General features: G+C 44.5%; 1 protein-coding gene across 1 annotated transcript in view; it reads right to left on the reverse strand.

The window, feature by feature from the left end:
• Positions 1-23,868, reverse strand: part of LOC137560951 (mucin-17-like) — a 72,248-nt gene that overhangs the window by 24,960 nt on the left and 23,420 nt on the right. The window contains exons 2-4 of the mRNA XM_068272139.1: positions 23,537-23,767; positions 11,157-11,261; positions 4,639-4,757 (exon numbers count right to left, since the gene is read on the reverse strand). Coding sequence (XP_068128240.1) covers positions 4,639-4,757; positions 11,157-11,261; positions 23,537-23,767 — 455 coding nt within the window. The remainder of the gene's footprint in view (positions 1-4,638; positions 4,758-11,156; positions 11,262-23,536; positions 23,768-23,868) is intronic.

Below are 23,868 nucleotides of genomic sequence, written 5' to 3' on the forward strand. Positions count from 1 at the left end.
AGAACTGAGGAGATCAGGACAGGTAGTCAGAATGAACGCTTGCTAGCTAGCGGCTACTTAGCGACAGCAAGCGTCCAAAACCAGACAGACTGGAATGAGGCAGCCAATGCGATGCGGCGATGGCGTGCCTCACAAAGACAGGACAGGATAGTCAGAAAATAGCAGGATTAAGATAGATGAACGTAACACAGATAAATATACAATAAGTATGTTTTCCTAGCGTATTACAATTACAGCTATCAATGAAACTATTTGTAACGTCTGACTAACATATGTATATATCGGCAATGAACCGATATATGACATAAGCAGGAACGCTGACTAGGAATGGAGTAACACAGGGAACAGGACTCAGAAGGATTCGCTATCTCTTCGCAGAGATGAACGCAATCCACAAACAGTAACAGAACAGGATTCAGAAGGATTCGTTATCTCTTCGCAGAGATGAACGCAATCCACAAACGGTAACAGAACAGGATTCAGAAGGATTCGTTATCTCTTCGCAGAGATGAACGCAATCCACAAACAGGACCAAGAACAGGATAACTAGCTCAGCACGGGTGTTCACGGTACGCGCAAACTACCAAAACGTGCTGGAAAGCTGACTAACTGCCCACAGGATATAAACAGTTCGTGTACGTATACATCAGCGACACTGATGTATTAACGTAACACAAATACAAGGAAAATAATAAACGTGCTGGTATGCATATATATTGGCAATGAACCAATATATGATGCAAAGACCAGCAAAGTATCTTTAACAAGAAACACGATCGGGGGCTAAAGCGACAGCAAGACAGGCTTAAGCTGAAGCTATGAAAACCCAAGGAAACCCTGCAGGAAGCAGATCTTTATACTGAGGTCATCCAATGGGAGCAGACATGCAGATTCCCACACAGGTGAATGATAATCAGTCACAAGCTGACAGCAGGGAAAAACAGACAAAGCTATACAGCTTGCATGGAAATAGATCAGAACTGCCTGAGCTGCAGCACTACTTCCAGCAATAGCTGCTGCAGCAGCGATCATTACAATACATCAATAAATTGTGATAAGTAGTGATAAAGTTATTAGCGAATAAATGGGAGGTGAAAATTGCTCTGATGTATAAGGTGAAAAATCCCTGCGGGCTAAATTGGTTAACTTTACCTATTTGTTCTATCTCTTGGCTCCTTAAATTGTAAGCTTGTAAGGTAGCGATGGTCGGAAATACAGAGTTCTGATTCCACTAAAATTCTGATTTCTGCCGATTTTCTCAGAAGTCTTATTTTTGTCTGATTGGCTAAATCCAAGTTAACTCAGAAGTATTGGACCAATCAGAGGATGCATGAATGAATTAATGAATTTTACCACAGCAATCGGAATACCACGGCAATTTGAGACCAATCACAAGACTCAGGAATACTCAGTAGTATCCGGGTCTTGTCATTGGTCTTAAAATTACTGCAGCAATCTGACTTTCACAGAAAAATTCTGTACTCTCTGATTGGTCCAATGATTCTGAGTTCTGTGATGGAGCTGAAATTGCCCAGTTGCTGTAAATCAAATTTCTACAGAAATCCAATTTCCAGTTTCCGATGTCTAAATTTCAGTTAGACATGACGATTTCCGATTGGAAATGCAGACATTTCAATTCTGCAGAAGTGAATGAACATCTCTATTGTGTGGACAGTGCGTTCTCTTTATCTCCTTGGTTGTGAATTTATTATAAACATCACAAGTGCTAAAAGAGCAAATATGGAAGTTCTTTGATATTTAGTAGGTGAAAATCAATGCCAAAGTCAAAGAAATTCTGCTCCACACAAGCAATTCAAATCATAAAAAAGGAGGTAAGATTTACAGGAGAGTATTTGACATCTTTATTTATTAAAGTGGTAAAAATCCAGCATTTCTTCTTTGCTCTAAAAGATTATTTACAGCATATGGAATACTACCACCATTTTTTTTAAAGCAGAACAACATTCAAAGGGTTAAAACACAGGACTTACTTTTTCAATAGCAAGCTCCCTGCAGGGAGATTTGCATCCAAACTGATGATAACATTATCTTGTGTTTACTAAATTGTAGCAGAGAGGAATGTAAACATTTCCTGACAGTACTGGAGTAGGGATGAGCAGAAACTATGCCAGTGCGAATTTACGCATCGTAGTTTGCATCTACACATCGTAGTTCGTAGGTGAAGTTTCAAAACTATGCTTACCAATTTACGAGTAGCGAAGTACCGCTACACATAGCTTATGCCCACTATGCGCAGTTAACTTGTGTATTGCGTAGTGAACTACGAATGCGTTACTCGCTTCTAATTTTCCGCATGCGATTGTATGCTTACAAATTTACGCTTTGGAAAAGGGAATGTATGCATAGAAGAGTTCCCAGTATAAGCTTTAAAAATAAGAATTAATGCGTAAAATTTTCTGCATACGGGCATAAGCATCCGCATACACTACGCTTAGCACTATGTGTAATTGCGTATTTTAATGCGTAGTCTACGAAATGCATACGAACCGAATATTTGATTTTGAAGCCATAGTTTGGCGAAGCGTAATTGCGTAAAACTACGCGTAGTTCCAGCGTAGCATAGTTGGCTGACTACGTCCATCCCTGTTCTGGACACATTAGAAGAAGTTTCTGCACAGATACACTGATCAGAAATCATTACTGGGTACATTACAATATAAATACACCAGTTATGAATAAAATGCAATGACAGCTTTCAGAGCAAATAAAACTGTACTTTGGGAACTTGTAATTTGTAAATGAATAATAATACTTATGCTCAAAAGCAAATAGGATAACTGTATGGGATATAAAAAAAGTAGGAAAACACATTTTTATTGAATATTATGTCAGAGTTTAATACCGCTTTAATGAAGGTTTTAATATTACCTCTCAATTTCAATCTGCAGCTGTCATTACTTTTTTCAGTAACTTTAGTGTAAAATTTGCAACAGTATACCTCTAAGTGATAAAGATACCCACAATTCAATTTGTACATAAAAACCACCAAGCAGGAAGTAAAATGTATTGCATCCTTATTCACCCCTACAGTTTCTTTAGGCTTATTCGGCAGAGTAGGTTCTCACCTGTTTTGGCGGATGTGCTCCTCAGTCAGTCTGCGGCTCCATGCACTCCCCAACATCATCCTCGCAGGGCACCTCTCTTCTGACAGCATGTTATACAGCCAGGTCCATAAATATTGTGATAACGACACAATTCTAATATTTCTGGCTCTATACACAACCACAGTGGATTTGAATTGAAACAAAACACACTGTGCTTTAACTGCAGACTATTAGCTTTAATTTGAGGGTATTTACATTCGAATCAGGTGAACGTTGCAAGAATGACATCAGTTTGCATATGTGCCTCCCACTTGTTAAAGAGACACTGAAGCGAAAAAAAAAATATGATATTATGATTTGTATGTGTAGTACAGCTAAGAAATAAAACATTAAGATCAGACACATCAGTCTAATTGTTTTTAGTACAGTAAGAGTTAAGAAACTCCAGTTGTTATCTCTATGCAAAAAAGCCATTAAGCTCTAAGACTTTCAAAGTCGTGGAGAGGGCTGTTATCTGACTTTTATTATCTCAACTGTTTTCTTTTTGTCTGCCAAAGGAGAGGTCATTGGTTCACAGACTGCTCTGAAATAATCATTTTGAATGCTGAGTGTTGTGTAATCTGCACATATTAGAGAATGATGCAATGTTAGAAAAAACACTATATACCTGAAAATAAAAATATGAGAATATTTTCTTTGCTGCTAATCTTCTAGTAATTATTCATAGTACACAACCAATTCATTATATCATATTTTTTTTTTCGCCTCAGTGTCTCTTTAAGGGACCAAAAGTAATGGGACAGAATAATCATCCTAAATCAAACTTTCACTTTGTAATACTTGGTTGCAAATCCTTTGCAGTCAATTACAGACTGAAGTCTGGAACGCATAGACATCACCAGGCGCTGGGTTTCATCCTCTGCCAGGCCTCTACTGCACCTGTCTTCAGTTCCTGCTTGTTCTTTGGGCATCTTCCCATCAGTTTAGTCTTGAGCAAGTGAAATGCATGCTCAATCGGATTGTTAGACTGACTGACTGTACATAATAATATGCTCCAGGTTCATGGAGGAGAGGCGCCCCTGCAAGGTAGAAGGCGGGACTAGGCAGTGCATGGAGCCATGGACTGACAGTAGAGTGCACCGGCCAAGACAGGTGAGACTCTACTCTGCCAAAGACATTGCAGGGGCCCAGGGGAGCAAAGCTAAGTTCGGGGGAAGACACCTTGTAGGGCCTCCCAGGCTCTGGGGCCCCGAGACAATAGCCTCTCTGACTCTAACAGCAAGGCTTGTCAGTTTTTGCAGTAAATAATATACAGAAATAATGTACAGAGAGGCAGAGCAGTGGGCTATGTAAAAGCCAAAATAACGTAATAAAGCCTATAATAAAACCCGTTGAAACGTTTAATTTATATACAGCCAATATATTTATTTTAAGGTAGGTGGTAGGGAAAGGGGGATACACTTTAAGTATAAGTCATTTTGAAAATTAGAAACAGAAATTGATGCAGTCAGTGCTGCCATTATCTAGGTTTGTGAACCAAGAGAGAAGAGAGAAGCATAATATATAGGTTTACCTGCTGGATGAATCTTGTTGTGAAGGACTGATATGTATTTGTGTTCTTGTCCAGAAGAGCATTTGTAAAATCTTCATTCACAATGTAGACTGTGACTTCTAACTTAACGATGACTTTATCTGCAGCAACAAATATTTGTCTGTCACAATAAGCGTCAAAACTTCTTTAAAAGATTACAGTGGTGGGCCGAAATTTTGCATATACAAAATTTTGCATCGAAATTCGCAATTATGCATTAAAATCCTAATGCAAAATTTCAGGGAAGATCGTAATTCATTTCATATGTATTAGTAATATTTCATAATTTAGTGTCATTTTTTGCATAATTTTTGTGAAATTTCATATAATTTTGTGCTGACTTTAGTGGTTAATAGCAAAGCCCCCATACGTGCTATTGCTACCAAAATGGCTATATATGTTAAAGTGAACCTCCGGACTAAAAATTTACTCAGCAGAACTGAAAAGGCTTGTGTAACGATCGGTGTAACAGAGAGGATCTGATTACCGGCGATCTGCAGTATCACCGAGAATGCAGATATATACCCGATTATAGATGATCTGCAGTATCACCGATAATCAGATATATCTCTAACCTCTGGACACCTGAGTAATATATGAGGGTTTGGTGCAACAGTAATACTTTGAGGAGAGCACACGTACAGTGGGTGCAAGGCAGTAGGAGGTACTGCCCAGAGAACAGATTCCTTCCAATGGCCTGAGGCTCCCCAAGGGGCGGAGCCAAGCTGAGAGTAGGAAGGATCAGAGTGTGAGTGACACCAATGGTGAAGTGTCACTGACAGGTCTGTGAACTATCTCCCAACAGGGGAATAGTTCTCGAGGTCGGACAGGCCAGGTCGGCAACAGACTGACAGATCAGGTACAGAGACAGAAGACAGAGTCAGAATCCTAAGACAGGCAGGGTTCGGCAACAGAATATCAGATATAGCAAAGTACATAATCAGAGATCAAAAGAGTGGTCAGGAAAGCAGGGAGTCATAACAGATAATAACAATGCCTATACTTAGGTGTGAGCTCCGTGATTCTCAACACCCGGGAACTAGTCTGATATATATAACAGAGTGAAAATACAGTTCCCTAGTCTGGGGTGTGAGTTCCTTGATCATCAACACCCTGGAACTAGTCTGAAGTATAACAGATAATAAACAACACAGATACTAGCAAAAGGTCTGAGTGCTACCACGTAGTGATCGCAACGGCAGACAACCAGAGAATGACCAGCACCCAGTATATATACTCTAGCGCTCTCCAGCGACTCCCCTAAGTGCTGGACCAATAGGAAGTGGTAGATTTGTCAGCTGACCGGCTTGCTCAGCTGACACCCTTCTGGCTGTAATAAAAGCTCTGCCTCTCAACGCGCGCGCGCTTCCTTCTGAACCTGTGTGGACTATCAGTCACAGCCACACCAGATCTGTCTTGCAATGTATCCGCTGTGCAGGACACGGAACCAGCCACACCGCTATCAGAGCACGCAGCGTTTTTTCCGCGTTCCGCCATGCGGACAGATGTAGGCCTATGCGTGCAAACCGCCGCGTCGGACGCGGAATCCGCCGCCTGGTTAACTGGGCATACGGCGGTTTCTCCGTGCTCCATCAGGCTAGTGGAAGCAGGCCCCTGCGCGCAAACTGGCATGTTGGACGCGGAATCAGCCGCCTTACTTTGCGTACTTGTGCCGGCTTTTCCGCGTTTCCTCACAGCTTGATGTTTCTTTAACAGTTTCACAGCATCAGAACTTTGTTTTTCTTACCACAGCATCATTTTTAGCTACATTTTTATCTAAGCTCCACCCATCAAAGAAAACTGGCCGGGCTTTTTTCCCCTGATGCTGTGCAAAGCATGATGGGATTTCCTATGTTGTTATTCACGTTGCCTAGCAACTGGGAGGGGTGATCAGCACACAGGACAGTTGGAACTGTGTCTCCTGCTCCCTGTCACCTCCTTTCAACCAAAAAGATGGCTGCCCCCATGACAAAGATGGCTGCCCTTCTGAAATTAAACATTTGCCTGTTCTTTTAAAACAGGGTGGGTATGAGATTATATTACCTATCTATTTTAATTAACATAACTAATGCAACTTAATGACAGTATGTTTGTTTAGGCTGAAGTGCCTCTTTAAGGAGAATAGTGGGTGCAAGTAAAAAAAAAGAATTTTACAAAAAGACCTTGTAGTTTTTGAAAAAAAAATCGATTAGTACTTATCCGTTAGCCGGGCGCATCCGGCAGATGGCGACAAAACTCCACCAGAGTTACATCTTTCCCTACTATCCATGTCGGTCTGGAGGGGGAATAGTAATTAGTGCCACCTGCCGGATGCGCCCGGCTAACGGATAAGTACCAATCGATTTTAAAAATGCAAAGAAAAAATGGTTTTTAACCACTTAAGCCCACAGGGTTGATTTTTTTTTTTTGCATCTGAGCAACTTTCACCTCCCATTCATTTGACAATAACTTTATCACTACTCATCACAAGGAATTGATCTATATCTTGTTTTTTTCCACCACCAATTAGGCTTTCTTTGGGGGGTACATTTTGCTGAGAATTAATTTATTCTAAATCCATTTTAACAGGAATATTAAGTAAGAAATGGAAAAAAATCATTATTTCTCAGCTTTTGGCCATTATAGTTTGAAATTAATACATGCTACCATAATTAAAACCCATGTACTTTATTTGCCCATTTGTCCCACTTATTACACCATTTAAATTATGTCTGTATCACAATGTATGGCGCCGATATTTTATTTGGAAATACATTTCAATTTCCGTCCATCACTATTTACAAGCCCATAATTTAATAAATTATATTGATATACTCCTTTGACATGCATATTGAAAAAGTTCAGACCCTTAGGTAACTATTTATGGTTTTTTTATTATTATTGTAATTTTTTTTTTAATAAAAATTTTTATTTGGGTATTTTTTGATGTGGGAGGTAAACAGCTAATTTTAAATTTAAAAAATATGTATTTATTTAATAAAAAGTGGTTGTGGGTGTAGTTTTACTATTTGGCCACAAGATGGCCACAGTCAAAAAGTCCGGGGAGTGATTAATCTCGCTCCCAGAAAGAAGAATGGGAACTTTTTGAACTCAGAAAAACTGCAGCGTCTGATGAGACGCTGTTGGCTTTTCTGCGGGGGGCTTCAATCAGTGAAAGGGATCTATAATCCCTTTCATTGATCACTGGGCTAACGGCCGGCGGTGGGAGCACATACGGGAGCCCCCGCGGGAGTGCGTGCATCTGAACTGGACGAGAATGTTTGGCCAGTTAGGCTTAAGTGGTTAAATTGTAATTTTTCTGAGTTTAAAAATCATTTTTTCTTTGCATTTTTTAAAATCAATTTTCTCAAAAACTACGATGTCTTTTTGGAAATTTCTTATTTTTTTTAAATTGTACCCACTATTCTCCATAACGTATGTAGTAATTTTGGTGTCAAAAGCATGTATGGGGTCTTTGCCATTCACTGCAAGTCGGCACAAAATTACACAAAATTTTACGTGAAATTAAGAATGACTATGAAATCAATTAATGTACAAATCGTAATTACATATAGAATTGTGTAAAACTGTGAACATTTATGTGAAAATTTGTGTAATCGTAATTAGTTAATTTTGATCACCTGAAGCTAGAGGTGAAGCATAAATGGAGGCTGACATACTGTATTTATTTCCTTTTAAACAATACCAGCTGCCTGGCAGCCCAGCTGAACAGTCCATCATCAGTAGTGTCTGACTCACACACCTGAAACAAGCATGCAGCTAATTTTGTCAGACTTCAGTCAGAAACATCTGACCTGCATGCTGGTTCAGGGTCTAAAGTTAAAAGTATTAGAGGCAGAGGATTAGCAGGACAGCCAGGTGACTGGTATTGTTCAAAATAAAATAAAGATGGCAGCCTCCATACACAGTATATCTCACTATAGGTTCCATTGATGAGCGAAAATGCTGATACTGTTTTCACATTCATTTTTGTGAAAATACTTTCAAGGGAAAATCCCACTGAAAATCATTTTGTAATAAGTTTGTGATTTTTTTCTTTTTTTTGCATTTTTCGTGAATGTTATTGTGAAATAAGCGATTTTTGCATTTTTGCAGATTTGTGAGATGTGAAAGTAACTTTGGCGAAAATTTGAGAGCAATTCTGATGGTTATAGGAGTTATCAGGGAAAAAAAAAAAAGCTGTACTCACCTGGGGGTTTCTCAACCCGCTTGCAGCCGACTGTCCCACGCTGTCACCTCCATTCCCCGGCGCTTTTACACTTTCACCGCAGCTGCAGTAAGGCCGACCCCGTGGTCGGCGTGAATACCGAGCGGTGAGAGCGTAGCCGTGTCCTCACTCCCGCTGACTTCACCAGGAGCATACTGCGCAGAAACAGACCATCCTGGAGCCTGCGCAATACACTTCTAGTGACGTCAGCTGGAGTGAGGACGCAGCCTCGCAGGTGCAGTGGTTTTCCGACTTTAAAGTCACAAATTCCGAAAGTGAAGTGGAGACGGGGACCGGAGCATTGGTGAGTGGCTGCGCGGGCACAGGACGTTTGTGGGGGACCATTAGAAGCCCCAGGTAAGTTCAACTCTTTTTTCCCCATATTCCCCTACAGTACTCCTTTAAGTCTTGAACTACCAACAGTCACCAGCAGATGGCGAGTTTTACTTGAAAGAATTGTACTTACGTATTATTTATTTTTCTTTTTTTGTTATGTGAAAATAATGTATAGCATTTTAAGCACATTTTTATTTGACTATTTATTAATGTTGAAAACTATTCAATCAGAAACATATTGGAAAATGTTACAAAATGTTTTCTATTTTTTGGGGTACCAGAGCTTCACCTGCACTTCATTTTGTCAGTAGAAAGAGGGTGTTTCTTTACCAAGTTTATAATATAACAAGAGCATAGTTAGGAGTCTTGCAGACTGACAACAAGACCCTTTTTTGTTATTATAGAGCTAACTTATCTTATTCCTTGCAAGTCAGAAAAATAAGCTATTTCCTAAACTTACAGACTACCAGCAGATGGCACTCTAATTCAGAATAATTTTAATGATTTTTTGGAATGATTATTAGATGCCCATCTATCATCTATGTAGGAAATTTAGGTTTGGTTTGGTGAGATGGCAAAATAATGATTTGAACACAGTATTTGTATTTTATCCTCGTCTCAAAAGAAAAGTTGTTTTTCTCTCTACTAAAACTAAGAAATACATTAAACAAATGAGAGGGAAAAACACTATGCATTGAGTAAAGTGAACCCACAATCCTAACCAAAACAAACTCGGCTATTTCCGCCTGAGCCTGAATGAAGAGCCACTACTGCACCTGTGCTGGATTGTGGGAGGTTAATATTTATCTTGCTGCTGATCAGGGGGTCCCAGCACTGGATTTCCTGGATGGAGGAGGATGGGGAAGCCTTGTTAGGATCCAGAGGATTCCTCCTTCCAAGGTAAGTATCCCCAGACGTTTTTTTTTGTTACAGGTTTGCTTTAAAGGGACCCTGAGCAGTGAAAATAAACAGCTTACCTGGGGCTTTCTTCAGTCCACCGTAGGACAGGAGGCCCCCCACCCAAGCCAAGTTTCGGGCTGACACGTCCTTATCAGTGATACTCATCGTCATCACGCTGGCCGCTACATGTCATCACGCTGGCCGGCGTGACAGTACTGCGCATGCGTGGTTTTCTAACTCTAAACCACGCATGTGCAGTACTGTCACGCCGGCCACCGTGATGACGTGTAGCAGGCCGCGTGATGACAACGAGTGTCACCAATAAGGAAGTGTCAGCTTGACACTCGGCTCAGGTGGGGGACATCCCGACCTACGTAGGGATGGAGAAAGCCCCAGGTAAGTACTGATTTTGTTTATTTTCACTGCTTAGGGTCCCTTTAAAGAGACTCTGTAACAACATTTTTAGCCTTATTTCTTCTATCCTATAAGTTCCTATGCCTGATCTAATGTGGTCTGGAGTACTGCAGCCTTTCCTAGTTGCACAGTGGCTTTATTATCTCTGTTATATCATCTAATATTCTTTCCTCTGATGGCTTTGTCGGGCTCAGGCACTCAGGCTGGAATGTGCAGCCCTGCTTGTGATAGGATAGACGCTATACACACCCTCTCCACACCATCTGCAGGCTCTGGGTGAGTCACAGACTGAGTTCCTCTCAGCCAATCACATGCCATGTCTTTTGTTTGTAAACACTGGATAAAAATGGCAATTACAAGACAGGATTGCAGCAGGGAGTAGCAGAAACAGCACAGAGGGGACCAGGAGAACATAATGAATAGAATGGTATGCTTTTTATTGTAATATTAGAGTACATATTCTCTTTAAGCTCAGTAACGTGTGTACTTGATGAGGCAAATTTGCCTTTGGTGAAGTTATTTTGTCTCCAATATAAAAAGGAAAAACCAGAAGGGAAAAAACAGAAAAACCAATAACACGACTACAGGAGATATATAATGCACATCAGCTTATAACTGAGAGGTAGAATTTTTGTGCACATACCTGGTATTACTTGATTTACAATGAATTCACATGTGTTGCCAAAAAGGAGCTCTCTGCATACACAGTATCCGCCATTATAAAAACCACCATTCTGACAGAAGCCACCTAGAAATAAAATGAAAGAAAAATAGAAAACCACATTACACGCCAATGGACACCAATTTTTTTATGCAGAGAAGTTTAGTCTCATTGTGCCAAACAGAAATCAGGTTGATAACTCAATATAAACAGTATGTAGAATAGTAATAAAGTGGTGAGCACTGGGCAGAATATATTTTCATATGAGAAATATGCATGGAACTGCACTACTTTCTTACTGGGAGGTATGAGGCTCCCCAAAAGGAAGATGGACAGAATGGGTAGTAAATGTTTGGAACAATAGTGCTAAAAAAAAGCTTACCTGCATCATTAGATCATGAATAGTGTAAATACCAATTATTATTATCATTACTATTATTGATTTATAAAATGCCAACATATTCCGTGGTGCTGAGCAATAATTTCAATATTTATATAACTAGAAAGCAATGCGCTTTGCAGGTCATTGCCTGCTTCCTCAGTGTCTCAGCAGGAAAATATGATCAATCTGTAGGAGCTAGTGTTGGTGCGAACACCTAGATGTTCGGGTTCGCGAACGTTCGCCGAACATCGCCGCGATGTTCGGGTGTTCACGCCGAACTCCGAACATAATGGAAGTCAATGGGGACCCGAACTTTTGTGCTTTGTAAAGCTTCCTTACATGCTACATACCCCAAATTTGCAGGGTATGTGCACCTTGGGAGTGGGTACAAGAGGAAAAAAAATATTTGAAAAAGAGCTTATAGTTTTTGAGAAAATTGATTGTAAAGTTTCAAAGGAAAAACTGTCCTTTAAATGTGGAAAATGTCATGTTTCTTTGCATAGGTAACATGCTTTTTGTCGCCATGCAGTCATAAATGTAATACAGAGAAGAGGTTCCAGGAAAAGGGACCGGTAACGCTAACCCAGCACAAGCAGCAGAACACGTGATGGAACAGGAGGAGGCGCAGGAGGAGAAGGCCACGCTTTTTGAGACACAGCATCTCAGGCCTTGCATGAGGACAAATAGCGTGCGGATATAGCAATGCTTTTTGCCGCCATGCAGTCATAAATGTAATAAAGATGAGAGGTTCAATAAACAGGGACCGGAAACGCTAACCCAGGCCAGCAGCACACGTGATGGAACAGGAGGAGGCACAGGAGAAGAAGGCCACGCTTTTTGAGACACAACATCCCAGGCCTTGCATGAGGACAAATAGCGTGCGGATATAGCAATGCTTTTTGCTGCCATGCAGTCATAAATGTAATAAAGATGAGAGGTTCAGTAAACAGGGACTGGAAATGCTAACCCAGCAGCAGCACACGTGATGGAACAGGAGGAGGCGCAGGAGGAGAAGGCCACGCTTTTTGAGACACAACATGCCAGGCCTTGCATGAGGACAAATAGCGTGCGGATATAGCAATGCTTTTTGCCGCCATGCAGTCATAAATGTAATAAGATGAGAGGTTCAATAAACAGGGACCGGCAACGCTAACCCAGCAGCAGCAGCAGCAGCACACGTGATGGAACAGGAGGAGGCGCAGGAGGAGAAGGCCACGCTTTTTGAGACACAACATCCCAGGCCTTGCATGAGGACAAATAGCGTGCGGATATAGCAATGCTTTTTGCCGCCATGCAGTCATAAATGTAATAAAGATGAGAGGTTCAATAAACAGGGACTGGAAACGCTAACCCAGCAGCAGCACACGTGATGGAACAGGAGGAGGCGCAGGAGGAGAATGACACGCTTTTTGAGACACAACATCCCAGGCCTTGCATGAGGACAAATAGCGTGCGGATATAGCAATGCTTTTTGCTGCCATGCAGTCATAAATGTAATAAAGATGAGAAGTTCAGTAAACAGGGACTGGAAACGCTAACCCAGCAGCAGCACACGTGATGGAAAAGGAGGAGGCGCAGGAGGAGAAGGCCACGCTTTTTGAGACACAACATCCCAGGCCTTGCATGAGGACAAATAGCGTGCGGATATAGCAATGCTTTTTGCCGCCATGCAGTCATAAATGTAATAAAGATGAGAGGTTCAATAAACAGGGACTGGAAACGCTAACCCAGCAGCAGCACACGTGATGGAACAGGAGGAGGCGCAGGAGGAGAAGGCCACGCTTTTTGAGACACAACATCCCAGGCCTTGCATGAGGACAAAAAGCGTGCGGATATAGCAATGCTTTTTGCCGCCATGCAGTCATAAATGTAATACAGATGAGAGGTTCAATAAACAGGGACCAGAAACGCTAACCCAGGCCAGCAGCAGCAGCAGCACACGTGATGGAACAGGAGGAGGCGCAGGAGGAGAAGGCCACGCTTTTTGAGACACAACATCCCAGGCCTTGCATGAGGACAAATAGCGTGCGGATATAGCAATGCTTTTTGCCGCCATGCAGTCATAAATGTAATAAAGATGAGAGGTTCAATAAACAGGGACTGGAAACGCTAACCCAGCAGCAGCACACGTGATGGAACAGGAGGAGGCGCAGGAGGAGAAGGCCACGCTTTTTGAGACACAACATCCCAGGCCTTGCATGAGGACAAAAAGCGTGCGGATATAGCAATGCTTTTTGCCGCCATGCAGTCATAAATGTAATACAGATGAGAGGTTCAATAAACAGGGACCAGAAACGCTAACCCAGGCCAGCAGCAGCAGCAGCACACGTGATGGAACAGGAGGAGGCGCAGGAGGAGAAGGCCACGCTTTTTGAGACACAACATCCCAGGCCTTGCATGAGGACAAATAGCGTGCGGATATAGCAATGCTTTTTGCCGCCATGCAGTCATAAATGTAATAAAGATGAGAGTTTCAGTAAACAGGGACTGGAAACGCTAACCCAGCAGCAGCACATGTGATGGAACAGGAGGAGGCGCAGGAGGAGAAGGCCACGCTTTTTGAGACACAACATCCCAGGCCTTGCATGAGGACAAATAGCGTGCAGATATAGCAATGCTTTTTGCCGCCATGCAGTCATAAATGTAATAAAGATGAGAGGTTCAATAAACAGGGACCGGCAACGCTAACCCAGCAGCAGCAGCACACGTGATGGAACAGGGGGAGGCGCAGGAGGAGAAGGCCACGCTTTTTGAGACACAACATCCCAGGCCTTGCATGAGGACAAATAGCGTGCGGATATAGCAATGCTTTTTGCCGCCATGCAGTCATAAATGTAATAAAGATGAGAGGTTCAATAAACAGGGACTGGAAACGCTAACCCAGCAGCAGCACACGTGATGGAACAGGAGGAGGCGCAGGAGGAGAAGGCCACGCTTTTTGAGACACAACATCCCAGGCCTTGCATGAGGACAAAAAGCGTGCGGATATAGCAATGCTTTTTGCCGCCATGCAGTCATAAATGTAATACAGATGAGAGGTTCAATAAACAGGGACCAGAAACGCTAACCCAGGCCAGCAGCAGCAGCACACGTGATGGAACAGGAGGAGGCGCAGGAGGAGAAGGCCATGCTTTTTGAGACACAACATCCCAGGCCTTGCATGAGGACAAATAGCGTGCGGATATAGCAATGCTTTTTGCCGCCATGCAGTCATAAATGTAATAAAGATGAGAGGTTCAATAAACAGGGACTGGAAACGCTAACCCAGCAACAGCACACGTGATGGAACAGGAGGAGGCGCAGGAGGAGAAGGCCACGCTTTTTGAGACACAACATCCCAGGCCTTGCATGAGGACAAATAGCGTGCGGATATAGCAATGCTTTTTGCCGCCATGCAGTCATAAATGTAATAAAAATGAGAGGTTCAATAAACAGGGACTGGCAACGCTAACCCAGCAGCAGCAGCAGCAGCAGCAGCAGCACACGTGATGGAACAGGAGGAGGCGCAGGAGGAGAAGGCCACGCTTTTTGAGACGCAACCCAGGCCTTGCATGAGGACAAAAAGCGTGCGGATATAGCAATGCTTTTTGCCGCCATGCAGTCATAAATGTAATAAAGATGAGAGGTTCAATAAACAGGGACCGGCAACGCTAACCCATCACAGATGGTCATTGTTCATGTTACTTGGTTGGGGTCCAGGAGTGTTGCATAGTTGTTTCCAATCCAGGATTGATTCATTTTAATTTGAGTCAGACTGTCTGCATTTTCTGTGGAGAGGCGGATACGCCGATCTGTGACGATGCCTCCGGCAGCACTGAAACAGCGTTCCGACATAACGCTGGCTGCCGGGCAAGCCAGCACCTCTATTGCGTACATTGCCAGTTCGTGCCAGGTGTCTAGCTTCGATACCCAATAGTTGAAGGGTGCAGATGGATTGTTCAACACAGCTACGCCATCTGACATGTATTCCTTGACCATCTTCTCCAGGCGATCGGTGTTGGAGGTGGATCTGCACGCTTGCTGTTCTGTGGGCTGCTGCTGCATGGGTGTCAGAAAATGTTCCCACTCCAAGGACACTGCCGATACCATTCCCTTTTGGGCACTAGCTGCGGCTTGTGTTGTTTGCTGCCCTCCTGGTCGTCCTGGGTTTGCGGAAGTCAGTCTGTCGGCGTACAACTGGCTAGAGGAGGGGGAGGATGTCAATCTCCTCTCTAAAGTCTCCACAAGGGCCTGCTGGTATTCTTCCATTTTGACCTGTCTGACTCTTTCTTCAAGCAGTTTTGGAACATTGTGTTTGTACCGTGGATCCAGAAGGGTATAAACCCAGTAATTGGTGTTGTCCAGAATGCGCACAATGCGTGGGTCGCGTTCAATGCAGTCTAGCATGAATTGAGCCATGTGTGCCAGAGTCCTGCCAGAATCCTCATCATCCTCTTGTGAGCGTTGTGATAGTTGTTGTGATGCATCATAGTCGTCACCTTCTTCCTGGTCTGCTTCTGCTGACCATTCGCGCTGAATTGTGGAAGTCCAACGTGCACCGCTCTGGCCCTCGTCAGTGGTGGCAGGAAATTCCTGCTCCAACTCCAGCTGTTCCTCCTCCTCTTCTTCGTCATAGCTGCTGGGGCCAGCGTTTCCTGAGGCGGATGGCCTGATGTTGGTACCATCACGCTGATCGTTTTCTCCTTCAGATTCCCCCAGTTGCATCATGACAGCTGTTTCCTTGATTTTCAACATTGACCTCTTCAGTAAACACAGCAGTGGTATGGTAATGCTGACTGAAGAGTTGTCACTGCTCACAAGCAACGTGGATTGCTCAAAATTTTGGAGGACTTGGCAGAGGTCCAACATGTTGGCCCAATCGGATCCACAGAAGCTTGGCAGCTGTCCGGATGCGCCTCGGTACTGCGCCGTCATGTACTGGACCACTGCACTCTTCTGCTCGCAAAAGCGGGCTAGCTTGTGCAGCGTAGAATTCCAGTGCGAAGGGACATAACACAGCAAGCGATGGTGGGGGAGATTGAAGCACTCCTGCATCTTGGCGAGTGCCCCCGAAGCAGTACTGGAATTTCTGCAATGTTTGACCACTCGTCGCACCTTCAACAGAAGATCGGCCACGCCTGGGTATGTCCTCAGGAACCGCTGAACTACTAGGTTCATCACGTGTGCCAGGCAAGGGATGTGTGTCAGCTTAGCCAACCTTAAAGCGCGAATGAGATTACTCCCATTATCACACACAACCATGCCCGGTTTCAGGTCCAGCGGTGCCAGCCACAAATCCGTCTGTTCCTTTAGTCCCCTCCAAATTTCCTCCCCTGTGTGCTGCTTATCCCCAAGGCAGATCAGCTTCAGCAACGCTTGCTGACGCATGCCAACAGCTGTGCTGCACTGCTTCCATGATCCTACTGCTGCTGGTGCTGGGTTAGCGTTTTCGGATGAGGTACAGCTTTGAGATGCGTTGGAGGAGAAGGAGTCAGAGAGGTAGGTGCTGCTGTTGTTATCCAGTGGGAGGGACGGCGGTGCAGCTGTTTGCGGTGTGGGCAACACCCGCGCCGTAGCAGGTGAGGAATCGCTGCCAGGCTCCACAAGGTTCACCCAGTGCGCGGTAAGGGAGATGTATCGACCCTGGCCGAACGCACTCTTCCAGGTGTCAGTGGTGAGGTGAACCTTGCAGGCAACGGCATTCTTCAAGCTTTGGGTTATTTTGCTGACCACGTGTTCATGCAACTCAGGCACTGCAGAGCGCGCAAAGTGGTAGCGGCTGGGAACCACGTAACGTGGGATGGTCACTGACATCATGCCCTTGAAGTGGTTTGTCCCCACCACTCGATATGGCAGAAGCTTGGCTATGCTGGCTGTTACTGCCACGGCCCGGGGGTCATTTGCTGGCAATTTCCTCTTGCGATCAAACATCTCCGAGACAGACAACTGAATCGTAGGGCTGCACACTGAAGGGCTGTTGGTTGTTGTGTTTGATGAACACTGGGAGACCTCAAGAGCACTACTCCGGAAAGTGACAGTGTCAGCGTCTGATGTTTGTGAATGTTGTGAACCACGCAATGGCTGGGCTACTGCTGCTGCTGAGGCGGGTCTGGTGGTGAGTCTGGTGACCCCAAGGGAGGCAGTGTTGCTGGTACCCTGTCCTGCCACGTTTGCCCACAGAGTGGGATGTTTGGATAGCATGTAGCGGCTCATGCTGGTGGTGGAGAGGTTGTTAATACTTTTCCCCCTGCTCAGGCGGGTCTTGCACACCTTGCAAATCGCCATAGTACCATCCTCAGTGCAGTCTTCAAAGAAAGCCCAGACTTTGGAGCACCTGCCTTGCTGGCGATTTCTGTTTGCGCCTCTTTTGCCTCTCACTTGAACTTCCACGCTTGTGGTGTCTGAAATTGCGCACCGCCTACCTTGTGGCACAAGGCGAACTCGTGCAGCAGTGGGTTCTTCAACAGCCTCATCTGTGCTGCTGCTACGACAGCGATGTTCTCGTTCACAAACAAAATCTGGGTCTATGTCCACATGCCACCGTGGAGTAGAGCTCCCCAGAACAACCTCCGCGCAGCTCACTCCAACATCGTCTTCCAGATCTTGTCGGCCGACCTCCTGCAATTGCAACCCCTCCTGCCCAACTTGCTCTGGGATTTGGGTTTCCGAGTCCTCCTCGGACTCGCCTTGCATTTCAGTGCGCGGTGCATTTCCCACAGTTAATGGTTGTGAATCCGGGCACAACATTTCTGGCTGTTCCTCCATTGACCTTTGAAAGGTGGAAGTTTGTTGGGCTGGGAATAGCTCCTGCGAATACCCCATTGTGTCCTGAGGTAATTCATCGGACTGGTTATCTGGCAGTTGTGTGCGTGGTGTCGCTGCCGGTTGTGTCATCTTTGTGCCCACTGGCTCCTTGTAACTGGCTGAGGACTCGGACCTCGTGCGTGATGTGCTGGTGCTGCTTTACCCACTGCTGCACGCTTGAGAGGTCATCCAAGAAATTATCTGGTCCTGTTCTTTTGGATTTGTGAGGGTTGTTGTCCTGGACAACATGGGCGGTATTGAGTGGGTTTTCTTGGGTGCTCCCCTGTGGCCTGTACGTGAACCGTCAGGGGAAACACCTCTTCCCTTGCCCCTCCCTCTTTCACCGGATTTCTTCCTCATTTCACTTATCTTTAAAGTACACGCTGACTGGCAGCAGTACAGTGGCAGTACAGAAATGCTATACAGTGGTGGGTGAGCGATGTACCACTATTCCCAGCAGCGACACAGAGCACAATGCTATACAGTGGCGAGTGATCAGTGTACTACTGTTCCCTGCAGACACAGAGTGGCAGTAAACACAATGCTATATAGTGTGCTGGGTGAGCGGTGTACACAGAGTGGCAGTAAACAGAATGCTATATAGTGTGGCTGAGCGAGCGGTGTACTACTATTCCCAGCAGACACAGAGTGGCAGTAAACAGAATGCTATATAGTGTGGCTGAGCGAGGTACACAGAGTGGCAGTAAACACAATGCTATATAGTGTGGCTGAGTGAGCGGTGTACTACTATTCCCAGCAGACACAGAGTGGCAGTAAACAGAATGCTATATAGTGTGGCTGAGCGAGGTACACAGAGTGGCAGTAAACACAATGCTATATAGTGTGGCTGAGCGAGCGGTGTACTACTATTCCCAGCAGACACAGAGTGGCAGTAAACAAATTGCTATATAGGGCTTGATTCACAAAGCGGTGCTAACTGTTAGCACGCCTGTGAAAACCCCCTTAGCACGTCTAAACAAGCTTTTCACGCATAAAACTTTACGCGCGCAAAACTTTATGCGCGTACTGCACAGAGCGCAGGGCGCTCCGCGCAAAGTGCCCATTAAAGCCTATGGGACTTAGCGCGCGTAAAACTTTGCGCGCATAAAACTTTGCGCGTGCAAAGTTAGCGCGCGATCTGATTGAGAAGTCCGGTGCTAACCTACTTAGCACCCTGGTTAGCGCATCTAAAGACTTTAGACGTGCTACGTAGGTTAGCACCGCTTTGTGAATCAAGCCCATAGTGTGGCTGAGCGAGGTACACAGAGTGGCAGTAAACACAATGCTATATAGTGTGGCTGAGCGAGCGGTGTACTACTATTCCCAGCAGCGACACAATGACTGGGGGGACCCTGGCTAGCGTGGCTGGAGCGCGAACTACCCTGCCTGCCTACACAAAGCTAAACCCACAGACAAATGGCGGAGATATGACGTGGTTTGGGTATTTATTTACCCGAACCACGTGACAGTTGGCCAATCAGAGCGCGTTCGGGTCCGAACCACGTGACCCGTTCGGCCAATCACAGCACTAGCCGAACGTTCGGGGAACGTTCGGCCATGCGCTCTTAGTTCGGCCATGTGGCCGAACGGTTTGGCCGAAAACCATCAGGTGTTCGGCCGAACTCGAACATCACCCGAACAGGGTGATGTTCTGCAGAACCCGAACAGTGGCGAACACTGTTCGCCCAACACTAGTAGGAGCACACGTTGTCTTGCTTTTTGACCTGCCTGGATTCAGTTGGTGGGTGTGAGGAAACGCGGAAAAGCCGCCGCGTGTGCCAAGAGCTAGGCGGCTGACTCCGCGTCCTACGCGGCGGTTTGCACGCGTCTGGTTGTGTGGTGGAACGCGGAAAAGCCGCCGCATGTCCTGACAGCAAAGCGGCTGTTTGCATGCAGCAGCATGTGCTTGGTGTGGCTGGGTCTGTTAGTGCACCTAGGCAGATGGAGAGCTATGCTCGCGCGGGCCTGAATTCAGGACCTTTATACCTGCAGAGGAAGTGTCAGCTGATCAGGAAGGTCAGCTGATTCCTGCAGGACTCATGATTGGCTGAATGGTTCGGGCGGGGCAGCAGAGTCCAGCAACTATATATTCTGCTGCTTATTGAGTTGCTGGTTGTCTGGCGTTGCGATCACATACGTGGGAGCACCCAGATCCGTAGTCAGATCCGCAAGTGTGCCGGGACCAGCTGGAGCTGTAATCCTACACTTAGCTAGTTTCTGTTGATAGCTTAAAGTACTAGTTTGATTGTGATTATCTGTTATGACCTTTTGCCTGCCTGACTATCCTCCTGAACTCTGATCTTGTACCTCGATATTTCTGATACTCTGTTGCCGAACCCCGGCTCGTCCTTAGACTCTGCTTCTGCCTACTGATCTTGTACCTCAATATTTCTGATACCCTGTTGCCGAACCCTGCCTGTACCTGACTCCGCCTTTGCCTCTTGATATTGTACTTTATCTGTCCGTGTGTGTACGACCTGGCTTGTCCGACCTCGAGAACCGACCTCACTGTTGGAGGCGGTTCCCCGTTCTATCAGTGACACTTCCTCCAGAGTGTTACTTTTAGACAATCCTTCCTACTCGCAGCCTGACTCCTCCCATCTTGGAGAGTCCAGGTCTTCAGAAGGAATCCGTGCAGTACTCCTTACTGCGCTGAGGCTTAGTCCTCAAAGTGTTACTGTTACACCAAACACTACATTCTACTCAGGTGAACAGAGGTTAGCTGGTATATCGGATTATCGGTGATACTGCAGATCACTTATAATCTGGTATACATCTGTATTTCCAGTGATACTGCAGATCACCGGTAATCAGATCCTCTCTGTGCTTCACCGATCGTTACAGTGGGCAGGTCATTTAGAAATGACCACATGTCGCCCAAAGTGAGAAGAGCATTACAGTAGAAAATATGTGACTGTGGGCAGAGACTAATCCAGAGACACTAATCGAGCATGAACAAACTTGTTTCTTTAAAGAGACTCCGTAACAAAAATTGCATCCTGTTTTTTATCATCCTACAAGTTCCAAAAGCTATTCTAATGTGTTCTGGCTCACTGCAGCACTTTATACTATCACTGTCTCTGTAATAAATCAATGTATCTTTCCCCTGTCAGACTTGTCGGCCTGTGTCTGGAAGGCTGCCAAGTTCTTCAGTGTTGTGGTTCTGCTATGAACTCCCCCTTCCAGGCCCCTCTCTACATACTGCCTGTGTGTTATTTAGATTAGAGCAGCTTCTCTCTTGTCTTTTACAAGCTGGATAAATCGTCCTCTGAGCTGGCTGGGCTTTCGCATACTGAGGAATTACAAACAAGGGCAAAGCTGTTTGCAGGAAGAAAAGAGCAGCCTGAAACTTCCGTGCATGAGAACAGGGGGAAAGAAACACACAAATGATCTCTTGAGATTCAAAAGGAATGCTGTATACAGCCTGCTTGTGTATGGATGTATTTTCTATGTGTGGACATACTGTACATCAACCTACTTCCTGTTTTGGTGGCCATTTTGTTTGTTTACAAACAAACTTTTAAAAACTGTTTTTAACCACTTTTAATGCGGCGAGGAGCGGCGAAATTGTGACAGAGGGTAATAGGAGATGTCCCCTAACGCACTGGTATGTTTACTTTTGTGCGATTTTAACAATACAGATTCTCTTTAACTGTGCATGTCCCCATCCATGTCATGGATTTCCAGTTGCATGTATAAATGATAAGATGGAACTTTTCTTAGGCACTGTACTTGCACAGTCTGCTGCAGAATTGCAGTTGGCAGGAAGTGTAATTTCATGCCCTGACTTTATGAAAAGGAAGGCCAAAAAGTCACAGAGGCGCTTAGCGAAAATCTGACCACATACTGCCATATACTCCTTGTTTATTGCCTGATGAAGCGGGTTAAACTGCGAAATGTGTTGCAATTTATTTTGGCAATTAATAATTGACAGTTCTTGTTTCTGCTTCTAGGAGGTAAGTCCACCACTGCCCCATAGCAATTTTAAAGTTTTTAGTGCATTTTATCCTGCTGGTGCCTCTATTTACCTAATACCTCAAAAAGTAAAGTGGTTTTGCATTTGTATAGCAAGGTGAATAGCTGCAGGCAACCACAGCTATAAAACAGACTTAAAGAGACACTGAAGTCACTTAAAAATCCTTTTTTTATCACAAAATATTGTTTAACATATTAGCCCTAACTAAACCGCCACATCCCCGCCGCTGTAAACTATCTAAATCCCCCCCCCCCCCCCCCCCAAACTCGCCCTCCCTCTCCCCTGCAAAATCCACAGCTTTCTTGATCATGGATTTTGCTGCTGTTGGAGGCAGAGCTATGAGCCACAGCCCGGACTGCTATGGAAGCGCTGCCCAGATTGCCCCCCGGCAAGTTAGGGGGGGATTTAGATACAGCAGCGGGAATGCAGAGGTTTAGTTAGGGCTAACATGTTAAATAATATTTTGTGATAAAAAAAGGATTTTTTTAGAGACTTCAGAGTCTCTTTAAATATGAAAATGGAATGCCAAAAGTAATACTTTTAATTTTTAACTAAAGCCTACACCCCTTCTTTTGGTTCAAAGGTTTCCAAATTCTGAAACATTATTGGGTGACCCTCTAAGATGTATAGATGTGATTTCCAATAACTGGGCAACCGGGAAACAGGGTTTTGCACCTGCAGCACTTTGGTTAATAAACCCTTATACTTGCAGCACATTATGCATTAGTATTTTATCAGGTCCCACAGTTGCATCAGGCCAAGAAGAGTGAATTTAGGAAGAAAAAAACTTTTTTTAGACAATGTAAATGCAAATGTGTCTTTTAACAGGATTTTTTTTTTTCATATCCTTCCCCTTTTACCCTGGTGGCAAACATAGAGTACTCAGTGTGGGTCTCTCCCCTTCACCGGGAAACATGTAGAGTAGCCAGTGTGTACCTCCCCTTCCCACGGCTAATACACACTGGCCATGATGCCACGGGGGGGGGGGGGGGGGAGAGGGATCCACACTGGCCACAGTACTTCTACATATTACACATAAGTATAGACCATAAATGATATATTGTGGGATATTTAACAAGCAAAACTTCTAGAGTGTATACGGTATTCAGACAATTAAGCAGGTACTAATTTAACTGAAATAACTCTGTGATTTGGTATTGCCAACATCTGAACAATGGATTCATGTGAAGGGCAAATCTAATGACATAGTAAAAGTTGTACCTCCATTAGTAATAGTAGACAGGGTGTTGGTTGTTTTTGGAGAAGTTAGAATGTGTGTTGATGGTTGAGTGGTTACCACGGATGGTCCAGTGGATGTTACATCTATGGAACCAGAAGTTGCCTTTGTTGGTTTACTGGTTTCAGTCCAGATTGTTGTTGGTCCTTTAGATAGAGTGGTGGTGGTAGACAGAGAAGGTGAGCTTAGTGAACTGTTTCTCTTGGTTGTAGATTCTAATGAAACAATAATATGATGTTGAAATTTTAGATACAATGGGCTAAATTATACATTCTAAACATTGTAAGGGTTACTGGCTTTAGTCAGGAAGTCAGTA

This window comes from Hyperolius riggenbachi, chromosome 3 (assembly GCF_040937935.1).
Source record: "Hyperolius riggenbachi isolate aHypRig1 chromosome 3, aHypRig1.pri, whole genome shotgun sequence".
Lineage (NCBI taxonomy): Eukaryota > Metazoa > Chordata > Amphibia > Anura > Hyperoliidae > Hyperolius > Hyperolius riggenbachi.